The 12,565-nt window shown below is 35.4% G+C and overlaps 1 protein-coding gene across 1 annotated transcript in view; it reads right to left on the bottom strand.

The window, feature by feature from the left end:
- The window catches only part of LOC149807809 (uncharacterized), a 243,214-nt gene that overhangs the window by 87,240 nt on the left and 143,409 nt on the right, over positions 1–12,565 (bottom strand). The window contains exons 16-18 of the mRNA XM_089960550.1: positions 9,808–9,975; positions 6,713–6,848; positions 4,621–4,701 (exon numbers count right to left, since the gene is read on the bottom strand). Of these exons, the coding sequence (XP_089816676.1) occupies positions 4,621–4,701; positions 6,713–6,848; positions 9,808–9,975 (385 nt within the window). The remainder of the gene's footprint in view (positions 1–4,620; positions 4,702–6,712; positions 6,849–9,807; positions 9,976–12,565) is intronic.

Below are 12,565 nucleotides of genomic sequence, written 5' to 3'. Positions count from 1 at the left end.
ATTTAAATCAATGGCAGAGTACTGACTATCATTTGTTTATTGAATAAAAAAATGAAATGCAAGATTTTATGCTTATTCATTTGCATATGTACAAGTTGATGTTTTCATAAGCAAAAGATGTATAAAAATGCTATTAGTGACTTTTAATTTAAACCCACAGAGATCACGTAAGTCTGGTTTTCATTCTGGGCCAATTACATATTTCACAAGACATTTCAGTTAAAAATCTATGTCAATAAATGTAGTGATAATAAGACTTTTTAGATGGTCAATATGGTTGCCATGTTGGCATTACCATAAGATCAGCACCATTTGATTTCAGGAAGGCTGTTATAGTGTTTTTAGAAAAAAGCAAAAGTCAATAAAACTGTCCATTCATCAAAGTAGCCTTGTGTTACATCCAACAAGTGTATGAAAGGTCACAAGGTCGCTGTGAAAGGACTGATGTGATGAGAGACTGATGTGATGAGATGATGTGTATATTATAATATAAAAAAAAACTTGTTCTATAGTTGTATTTTTGTCTATCTGCATACTAAAATTCTGGTTGATGAAAGTATTCCTGATCTGAAGACAAAACTCCTGACCAAAATTTTCAAATCTGTCCTAAGTTGACAACTCTATTCCGTTAAATGTATGTGAATGTCAAGTTTCATGACATTCCTCCAAGTACCATATATAGACCTGTAAGGTTGATCCTGATCTGCCATTGCATAACCTGCCAGCTGATCAGCGTTTATGTTGCTTGTTTAAACTGACTGCCCCTAAAAACTGTACAGAATAAAATGGCAGACATGAGTCCATAATGTTCACAGTTGGATGTAGTAGCTTTGAAGACATGACAATAATGACAGCCCTCTGGTTAAGCCTAATGGACAACAGTTGACAGCCCTTTCCATAAGATTAATGGACAACAGACAGCAGCCCTTTGCATAAGCTTAATGAACAGATGACAGCTATCAGCATGTCTAATGGACAACAGATGACAGCCCTTTGCATATGCCTAATGGACAAAAGATGACAGCCCTTTGCATGTTTACTGAACAACAGCACTTTCCATAAGCCTAATGGACAACAGATGACAGCCATCTGCACATGCATAACTGACAACAGATGACAGCCCTTTGCATAAGCCTCATCAACAACCCATGACAGCCCTTTGCTTAAGCCTCATAGACAACAGATGACAGCCCATTCCATACACCTCATGGACAACATATGACGGTCCTTTCCATAAGTCTAATTGATATTAAACAACAGCCCTTTGCATAGGTCTAATTGACAATGGATGACAGCCCTCTGCATAATCCTAATGGACAATAGACAACAGACCTTTGCATAACCCTAATGGACAACAGAAGACCGCCCTTTGCATAAGCCTAATCGACAAAAGATGACAGCCCTTTGCATAAGGGGGTGCTCACCAGTTATTATGTACTTTTAAGAGAGTGACATACGTAAGGTGAAGTTGTTTGCATTTTAAACATGCACAATGGAGAGAATGTTGGCATTCCTCTATGCTACATTAATGTAATGTGGATGATATTTCTTTGGATATTGTACTTTTGGAAACTGTACATGATCTAAGAACACTGCTAACTAAAATGACTGCTCCCTTGTGCTAAAAAATCAGCCTGAATTAGTCCAAAGTACACTATCCATAGCAGCTATTAAAATAGGGAAAATTAATTTTGCCAGACTAGACAATACCAGCTTCTGAAAGCGCAATGAATGAATTACCAAATATATAAAATGTAAAAAAAGTTATCGGCTCTTTTTTTATACAATTTACCTCTGAACTTCAGGAAGTGAAAGTGACCAAGTGGAGCTAGCACTTTTTTGAAAGGTGCACATCTGGAATAAGGCCAAGCTGTATTACACCCATATTACACCCATCAATCATACACCAAAATATAGGGATTTAAAGGTTCTTTGTATTATACCTAAAATATACAGGGTCTTTTTTAAATAGCCAGTACAACCAGTGAGGAAAGCCGGGGAAATTCTTTTTCTTTAAAATTCTAACCCTATGCAAAATATGAAACTGTAGAGTGCCACCTTAAAACAAATATAAAACGTATGCAAGTATTTTTCTTTTTTTCATATCATTATGTATGATGTTCTGAATAAAATGGTACTTTCATATTGATGTTAAGCATGAAGATAAGCTAATTATGCTCATTTTGCTCTTGCTTACAAAATCTGCCTTGAGGCATGTTTGTTTGAGTAGTGACCTTATTTATGGGGAAATTAGAAGTCTTAGAATATAGGAATAGAGTCAACTTAAATTTAAAACTGTTGCAAGAAGTAAAAGAAATATAAAGTGAAAATGTTTCTTTTCATTTATTTGCAATGAAATAAAAAAATAAATAATGAGAAAACAAATTCATTTCTTCCATATTAAACAATAGGCAAAGATTTTATACTTTGACCTTTGACCTTTATCAACCTGATCTGGTCCATCCCTTTTCAAACTGTAAAATTCATTGTTGATATCTCAGAAATAATTCTGGCTAGTTTCATGTTCCTGTCATTCAGCATAATACTGGCTGCTATGTTTACAAAATGTAATGTGCATTTTTAAAATAGCTCACTTTTTATCATAAGTGTGTGTGGGGGGGGGGCTGGACTTGTTAGAGACTCTGACACTCATAAATACTGTTCTGTTGGGGGAAATACAGGAGAATTATTCAAAAGGACTGTTTTGATGCTTGCAACTTAAATGTTTCAGCCATACAATCAAAATTAAATCATACAATAATAATACCTATGTTCTCATCCGTTATTATGTACTTTTGAGAGAGTGACATATGTAAGGTGAAGTTGTTTGCATTTTAAACATGCACAATGGAAAGAATGTTGGCATACCTCCATGCTACATTAATGTAATGTGAATGATATTCCTTTGGATATTGTACTTTTGGAAATTGTACATGATCTAAGCACATTGCTAACTAAAATGACTGCTCCCTGTGCTAAAAAATCAGCCTGAATTAGTCCAAAGTACACTATCCATAGCAGCTATTAAAATAGGGGAAATGAATTTTGCCAGACTAGACAATACCAGGTGCATATCTGGAGTAAGGCCAAGCTGTATACTCTATAACCCATATTACACCCATCAATCATACATCAAAATAAAGGGAATTAGAGGTTCTTTGAATTATGCCTAAGATATACAAGGTCCTTTTTAAATAGCCAGTATAACCAGTGAGGAAAGCTGGGGAAATTCTTTTTCTTTAAAATTCTAGCCCAATGCAAAATATGAAACTGTAGAGCGGCACCTATTCCTCATGGACAACAAATGGCAACCCTTTGTATAAGCCTCATGGACAACAGATGACAGCCCTTAGCATAAGCCCAATGGACAACTGATGACAGCCCTCTGCATAAGCCTAATGGACAATAGACAATAGACCTTTGCATAAGCCCAATGAACAACAGATGACAGCCCTTTTACATAAGCCTAATGGACAACAAAGGACAACCTTTGCATGAGCATAATGGAACATGGATGACAGCCCTCTGCATAATCGTAATGGACAACATACCTTTACATAAGCCCAATGGACAACAGATGACAGCCCTTTGCATAATCCTAATGGACAGTAGACAACAGCCCTTTGCATGAGCCTAATCGACAACAGATGACAGCCCTCTGCATAAGTCTATTGGACAATAGACAACAGCTCTTTGCATAAGCTCAATAGGCAATAGAAAACAGCTCTTTGCATAAGTCTAAAGGAAAAAGGATGACAGTCCTCTGCATAAGCCCAATGGACAACAGCCCTTTGCATAAGTCTAACGGACAATGACTGAAGGCCCTTTGCATAAGCCTAATGGACAACAAAAGACAGCCCTCTGCAAAAGCCCAATGGGCAATAGACAACATTCCTTTGCATAAGCCTAATGGGCAACAGATGACAGCCCTCTGCATAAGCCTAATGGACAATTGATGACAGCCATTTGCATAAGCCTAATGGACAATAGTCAACAACCTTTTGCATAAGCCTAACTGACAATAGACAACAGCCCTTTGCATAACCCTAACGGACAAAAGATAACAGCCCTTTGCATAACCCTAATGAAGAATAGATGACAGCCCTTTACATAACCCTAATGGACAATAGATGACAGCCCTTTACACAACCCTAATGGACAATAGATGCCAGCCCTTTACATAACCCTAATGGACAATAGATGCCAGCCATTTACATAAGTGTAATGGACAATAGATGCCAGTCCTTTAAATAACCTTAATGGACAATAGATGCCAGCCCTTTGTATAACCCTAGTGGACAATACAAATGCAAACTTTCAACAATATACTCATTTGTACTATGTTCTGGACATTGCTCTTATCTAGTACAATGGGTTTGCCACTTTGCAACAATAACTACTCGTAAGCATTCTGTGGAGCTCTGATGAAGACAGATAAGCTATCTCAAAACAATCTAGAATCAAGAAGAACAAGGAATTGAGTACATTTTTTTAACAGTTAATTGTTTCAGTTACAAATAAATTTTCCATAAACACCAGGAGTATCATTTTCAGTATAATTATACATCTCAATACTGTCATTTATTATATTTCTAATACTGTTTAAATATGAATCTTTACCATCTCTGAATCCATTGTATACAGGCACAATAGTAGAAGACAGACTGGCTTCTTGAACTTCTTCATAACTTCCAGCATAGCCTAAAAACAAAAAATTTCAAAGTCAATGATAACTATACATACGTGGAATTATCAACATCATTTACTGTTAACTGATACAATAAACTAGAAATATTAATAACTGCTGCATTGGAATGTGTGTGTATGTGTGATTTGGATTTTTTAAAACGTAGCTTTAACAATTTTTCAGTCATATCGCTATAATGTCTGCAGTGTGGTAGTTTATAGTGATGTCTAACATTGTGGCATCTTGCCACAGACATGTAGCATCATGTCCCACCCAGTCACATTATCCTGACACCATGCCAACCAGTCCTAACACTAACCTCTTAATACTGAGCACCTAGTGAGGTAGCCCTTAGTACTATTTTTATAAGTCTTTAGTATGACTTGGCCAGGGTTTGAACCCATGACCTCATGCACCTGAGGTGGACACTCTAACCACAAGACCACCAGAATGGTCAGTGCATTGTTATGAGCCATGCACACTAAAATTTGCTCCAGAGAGCCTTAACCCAAAGAACATGTGCTGGGAAACCCAAATTCAAAGATGGGTATTCTGGGGCCAAGACTCTACTAAATGACGATGTGGAATGTTTGAAATTGAATTTGTCCATGGTCATCCTAATATGTAAAGATATGAAGTTGATCAACAAGAGCTATAACTCCAGCAAAATTGGAAAAGATATATTTAAAAAATGGAGTTAATGAGACAAAACCCACATCTATTATTATTTATTTTGTTATACTGAACTGAAGACACAATAATTATAATAATTTTTCCTTCAGTTAATCTCTGATGATTTTACTTTAGTTGATTTTAACACAGTGGCTTCATCATGTTAGGGAAATGGCAAATGGAAGCTATATAATTTTCCAAGGACATACTGAGGTGGCTGACCTGGGTGGGTATCAGTCTTGCAACCCTTGGGTTTGAAGTTCAATGCTCTACCATATGAACTATCACTGATCCCAGCTTCTGATGAAATTAATAGGTTATACAGTCATTACAAATCTTTTTTAAAACTCATGAGCTGTACTTTATTTTGAGAAGATTCGTGAAATTTGACCATTCAAAGTCTTGTGACAATGTCATTAAAGGCTTTCTCAAAATTCCTCATTTGTCATCAAACAAATATCTATTTTTCAAAGAGAACTTTTAATCTCCACAAACAGCTAACCTCTATTTTCACTTTCACTTGATTATGTCAAATGTTGCTAAACTTTTCATTATCTACAGAACTTCAAGGAATTATAAGAAGTGAAAGCTTATTTATGGTCATTACTACATTCAACAGAAATTCCAGTATGCCAAGATGACATAATACCATAATTTTCTGCAATAACTCCATGCATAATTAACATCTGAGTAATAAATAAGATATGCATCAATGAATCATACTACCATTTTCTGTCTGTGAAGTAAAAATGTGCTGATAAAAAGTTTAGTACTAAAGAAATAGTGTTTTACCAGGTTTTACCATGGGTCAGCGTGTTTACAGTATAATTCTTCTTAGACTGGTTCCATACATATTTTTGGACTGTAACCAAGCTTTGAATTCTATTATGATGTGAATGCGTATTAAAATTAAAAAGTCTGTGAAACAGCAAAGATGGCAGCCAATTATCATTGTCAACCTCTTTTAGAAAATGTCCAATGCTGTTTTCGTAGCACCAACCTTAGCATCTACATGTTTTTACTTCACAAATAGAACACAGTATCCTATTTGATAAATAAATATCTTGTTTATTACTCTGACATTTCCACAGGAACAACATTCTCATGGAAAACACCTGTAATTGTTTATATCTTGATCACACAAGACTGATATAAGGGTTCCAAGAAATGTGATACATTCCCTGCGACCTGCACCATGATATACTCTATATATCCAACTTGCAGGAACTTAAATATACATCTTAATATTGGTAATAATACTGGAACCCACCCTTAGTACTGGAAAAGTAATACCTTTATCTTGCCACAGGTGTAACAAAACTTATCTGGATATACTGGTGTGATACAACTTACCTGGATCATACAGGTGATAGAATGATATGTTTTTCTCATAGTTTTGATAACTGTCACAAACAGGATTCTGCTCTATTGACAAACGATTGTCATAAATCACACAAGGCTCACTCTGGTTTTTTGTCATGTTTCCAACCTGAAAAAAGAAGCATGTACATCATCCAGCCAATATGTTTAGTCAGTTTAGAGAAATTAATGCAACAAGTATTGAATGCAATATTCAAAACACAAAAAAATCTTAATTTTTTTTCGAGCACTATAAGTTTCTTCAATCATACTTGATCACATTAAAGCAGGATCATGTTCTCTACCTCAAAAATCCAGCCTGTCCAAGCTAAACAAGCTCACCGAGTCTTCTGGCTTGTTTATGAGGCAAAAGTGCTAAAACATCAACTGCTTGCTGAGATGGAAGTCAAAGAGTTGTTTCTGCATAGATTAAGACTCAAATCCTGTCCATCATTAGTTACTGCATGAGTGGATGTGCATGCTCTTCCAGTGATCTAAATGTGGAAGGACTTGAGGGGGTTATCAGGTAAGTAATTGATGAAAAATATTTCATTGCAAAACCTGGTTTCTTTTTCAGATACATTACACAATAATAATATGCAAGAAGAATTGGGAACCACTTCAGTGGCCTAAGTGGTTAGAGCATCAGCCTCTGATGGTGGAGCAGGTGTTAACACTGGCTGAGTCCTACCAAAGACTTCTATAAAAAAAAGTACTAACTACTGCCTCGTTAGGCACACAGCATTAAGAGGTTAGTGTTAGGACTGGTCGGCCTGGTGTCATGATAATGTGACCAGTTGGTACATGATGCTACATATCTGTGGCATAGTGATGAAGACATAGTAAGATTCAGAGAGAAAAAATGATTTAAGTTCACTTTCCTAAGGTGAGATAGAATTGCTACAAGTGATTAAAAGTTACAGAGTGTACTGAACAGCTCTCTCTTGTGACAAGGTTGTAGTAAACAGCCATTACTGCCAACAGCATTTTATACCAAACTGTGTTATACTGAGAACAGCAATATTTATGGAACCATGATATACTGATGTTGCTGTTGTAGATTTAATGCCATTTTTCAGCACAAGATAGGCAATTACTGGCAGCCAGTATATGTGATGGAGGAAGAACATGGGAAAACCCTGGAAAGAACCACTGACCCACAAGAAGCTACTGGCAAGCTTTCTCACATACCCACATTGACTAAACCCAAGATTCAAACCCACGCAGACAGAGGGGATATGGCAGTGATCCATAACGGTGAGTACTTTAGACCACTTGGACACTCGATGCCCCTATGATATATTCAGAATAGCATTATATACAGAACTGTGGTATAGCAGGCACTGTCAAAATTTGTTAAATAATGGTGTTTTGTAAAGGAACTGATGATGGAAGACGAAGTTTCACCTTATTTTCTTTCAACTGTTGCTGTTTTACATTGGTATGATTTTTGTCACGTGGTCCATATCAGTACTGAACCAGAATCACATTATTAAAAAGTGTATTATAACAGAGAAGAGCTTTATGTACAAGGCCTTGTGGAAATAACCAGGTAGAGTCAGTATTAGTAACTTAAACTTATGACTGTTGGGATTTGGAATCAAGCTCTCTATCCAAGGGAGACTACTCCTGTCTGACTTTTGTTTCAGCAACAGTATGATTTTTTTTAAAAGCATTTTTGCTATAAAAACAAGCCAAAAAGATGTGGTAAACATATATCTTTGCTTGGGAGGCTCAATATATGAGGCAGATGATGTACTGTTAATGCATTATGATCTGGGGCAGAAATATGTATGCTGTACAGTGTGCAGGGCTGAAAATGTCCTAATATGGATATTCATATACTTTACATTGTTCAGGGCAAGTGACAGACAATTTTACTGCCCAGCAAATTTAACAACTTATCACAGGTTGCCAGACATTATTTTATCCTCACATCATGTAGGCCGATAAAAACAACCCCACTGAAGTTGTGTTGATACTAATGGGTGATATGTGGGTCTGATGTCACCTGTTTATTAAAATGTGCAATTTTGCTGCATACAAATCTTTCTGGAACACACTTGCATACAGTTTAGACACTTACCTTATTTGGTAACAGTCATATCTAGCACGAAATTCAAAATGGTGATAGGACAGAGGGTTGTGCTATTCCACATGGATTTACAAAATCACCAAACATAGGATTTGATCCAGAAATACTATGTACACATATGTACACAATTCATTCAAAGGTAGTTCAACAGCCACAAGAAATACAAGTAAGTGTATAAACTGTACACTGATGCATGCCAACTAAGCTGTCTGCAGATCTTTTGCAGGTTTGAATGAATAAGTAATATCAGCCCTTCAAACACATCAATATCATTACAGGTGTGTGGCTGAATTATCAGCCTACACAGCAAACACTTAAAACAACAAATTTGTTATGAATGCACAATATAAGTTGCTTGTCAGTCAAAATATCAGAGTGTAGGAAAAACTAACCAAAAAAAAATGACTTACAGGAAAGTCTTTTCTGCCTTTTGCATTGGTTGGATGACAGAATCTACTTAGGAAATCACATATAATGAGCAATTTCTTGTCTAACACAACAATATCTGTTGTTCTCGAGTGCTAAAATATTAATTAAGAAATAGGGCACTGTATCCTGATCCAGAAGAAAGCTCTTCACCACAGAAAGCAATAGATGCCTTTCTTTTGTGATGTTGTTATTCCGGCTATCAGACAAGGTGACAATCAGATGAAAGCGACTGAAATTTTTAACAGCTAGAAAATCTGGAGTTATCTTGATTTCTTACAAAAAAGTAAATGTCTTAGCAGTATCTCTGAGTATCTTCATAAAAGTCCAAGTAGAAAGTATGGACTTAAATTCAACGAACAAAGTCAGCTGCATTTTGTTTAGACAGAACATAATTTTCTCAAATAGATACACTCTACGTAAGCATTTAGAAAATTCACTTAATGACTGTCATTTACACTCACCATTTTAAGGTGGGTTAATGAAATTTCAACCCCTGCATGTACATCACAAAAATGAACATAATGTTTTACATTTTTTGCATGACCTTTTCTATACATGTTGATACCTTCTGCTGTGTCAAGGTATAGGATATCCAGTCTGGCATCTTTTGTGTCTGACTAAAACCAGTCAAAAACTGTCGTTGTGGCAATACACAGGTTGGCATGGAAACTTCCAGAGCTGGCTTGTTAAAAGGTGGGGTATATGTCTGGTTTTCACTGGGTGGGACATAATCCTAGTGAGAAGAGAAGATGGCTTAACTAATAAATAATGAGAAAACAAAATTTAACTTGTTGTTATTAAAAAACAGTCAACAACAATACACCTAATAAGTACTCATCACAATGCCATCTACCCCTGTGTATCTCATGGTGAACTTACCTTGCCCTTGAATTTCATGGTAAACTGACCTTGCCCTTGAATCTCATGGTAAACTGCCCTTGCCCTTGTACCTCATGGTAAACTGACCTTGCCCTTGTATCTCATGGTAAACTGACCTTGCCCTTTGTATCTCATGGTAAACTGACCTTGCCCTTTGTATCTCATGGTAAACTGACATTGCTCTTGTAACTCATGGTAAAATGCCCTTGCCCTTGTATCTCATGGCAAAATGACCTTGCCCTTGAATCAGAAACTAGTTTGGTAGAGTAAAAATACAGATATGAAATGTTGCCAACTCTACAAAAATCAAATCTGGTTTGTTTTACTGTTCATGTTCATCACAAAAGCATTTGTGTAAAAAAAAATTACAGCAAAAGAAACAAATTAGTTCAGAAGTGCATTAATGAGCGTCAAATTACTTATTATAGAGGTTTCTTAAGTTTCCACTCAAGTTCACTAACCTAGAATGGAATGGGGGAGGGGGATCAACAATTTCAAAATTATGGGACAAGAAATTAACTAAAAAGGAATCAACTTTTAGTTTAGCTACACTTAAAATGGAGTTTTATATCTATTTTCTTTTCAGTCAAAAACAAAGAATGGTTTGTTTAGTGATAAACTATGCATAAGAAACTCTATGAAAATAATCTATTGTTGACAATCCTAACTTCATGCACATCCTTGAGTCATGTATCATGTTTTTTGCAACCTCATGTGGTTGTTTTAAGATCCAGATGTCATCAGCTGGGTTCAACGTTTACTGACCATGACAATAAGTACTGATTAAGAAACATTCTATGTAAATGTGATTTTAAATACAATTCAAATAAATCACAATGAAAATATTCAGCTTAACTAACAACATATTTGCCTAAAACAATTTGTGACAATGGAGTGGGTGTTAGCTGTTCAAGTCAGGGGACACTGCTCACATGTTGATTTCCTTTACTATTAGCTGGAAAACCATGGCAAGCAAAAAAACTTGTTTACTGTAACATGCAGATCTTTTAACAGTGTTCAAACAAATAAATCAAATAGAGAACAATACAGTATGTGATAATTCGTTGAAATTTTTTAGTATAATGTAAAAAATTCTTTGTTTTGAAACAGCCTCAAAAAATCTCTAAAAGATTGAAGAAGAAAAAAAATTGAAAATTGCATCATGTTTTTTATATATATTTTTTCATTATTTAGGTGACATATTGCAGGTAACATGTGTTTGAAGGAAATTAACATATTATAAATACAAATATCAATCATACTGGAACATCATAAATAAATGATTTCTACACCTTGGTCTAATTGTCACATTCCAATCCCACATCACATGGTCTTTATGGGCACAAACCATCGACAAATTTCTGGAAAAGGACAAACTTTACATGCCCAAAAATACATAGCTCAAAAAAGAATTTAAAGAATTTGTCAACAATAAATTAAATACATATAGTTGAAAACTTCCACAATGATTTTACTAGTTTTTTCTCTCAATATTATAATGCAAGCTTTAAAATTCATGTGAGGGCACCAACTATGGCAGGTTGAGGATACAATATCCTGCTGTATATAACAAAGCAGGGAAATGTCCTTAATCTAAGAGTTTCTAGAAAATTCACAAAAGTTTCACCTTTGCCACAAACCTGCATAAGTGACTGAAATTCTGCAATTAGATGCCAAAGTCAGTAATTTGTGTCTGCAGGAACAATTAAATTTGTAGATGCTGTACCGATCTTGAACTAAGATGATTTCATAATTAGCAGAGACCATTCAAGGCTGTCCACAAGTCACATCTTGTTTGTCTTTAAAAAAACAAAACTTTATACAGAAAAACCAGATATGAGACCAATTTTTCTTTTCTAACTTTTACTGGTAAAGAACAATAATCCATGGTTCAAGAACTGGATTTTGTGCTTACCAGAACCTGGCAAAACAAATATGGTCACAACTAAAATCATACAAGCTTAAGACAGACTACATAATGCATATACATTTATTAATGTTAAAACTCTTTTATTTGTAAACATAATGCATTCTGATGTACAAGAATCCTGCAGTGATATATCTCCATACCATCCTCTGAAGCACAAACCTAAAACTGTCATGATAAAAAAAAATGGAAGGTCACTGTGACTCATTTTTAAGGGTGTGATTAGTCTTTATAATGAATGAACTTAACCAAATCTGATGACTGAAAATGCATTATTATCACAAGTGGGCCTGAGATTACCCACCAGGCTGACATCTGACTAACAGCCAAGTGCAGAAGCTACTGAAAAATAATTCTAGTTCAGTACGGTAACTTCTGTGGAAATTTCTTCCAAAGATACTATGCAAAGACAGTAATTCTTTCAATTTCCCTTTTTCTGTATCTTCATTGATATGTGATGGCACATCATCATCATTCATCCAATATTTAAAGGTTTTTATGCTAGAATGCATTCTGT

The sequence above is a fragment of the Sinohyriopsis cumingii genome, chromosome 1 (assembly GCF_028554795.1).
Source record: "Sinohyriopsis cumingii isolate HCF-2022 chromosome 1, ASM2855479v2, whole genome shotgun sequence".
NCBI lineage: Eukaryota > Metazoa > Mollusca > Bivalvia > Unionida > Unionidae > Sinohyriopsis > Sinohyriopsis cumingii.
This window is presented reverse-complemented; position numbering and strand designations above follow the sequence as displayed.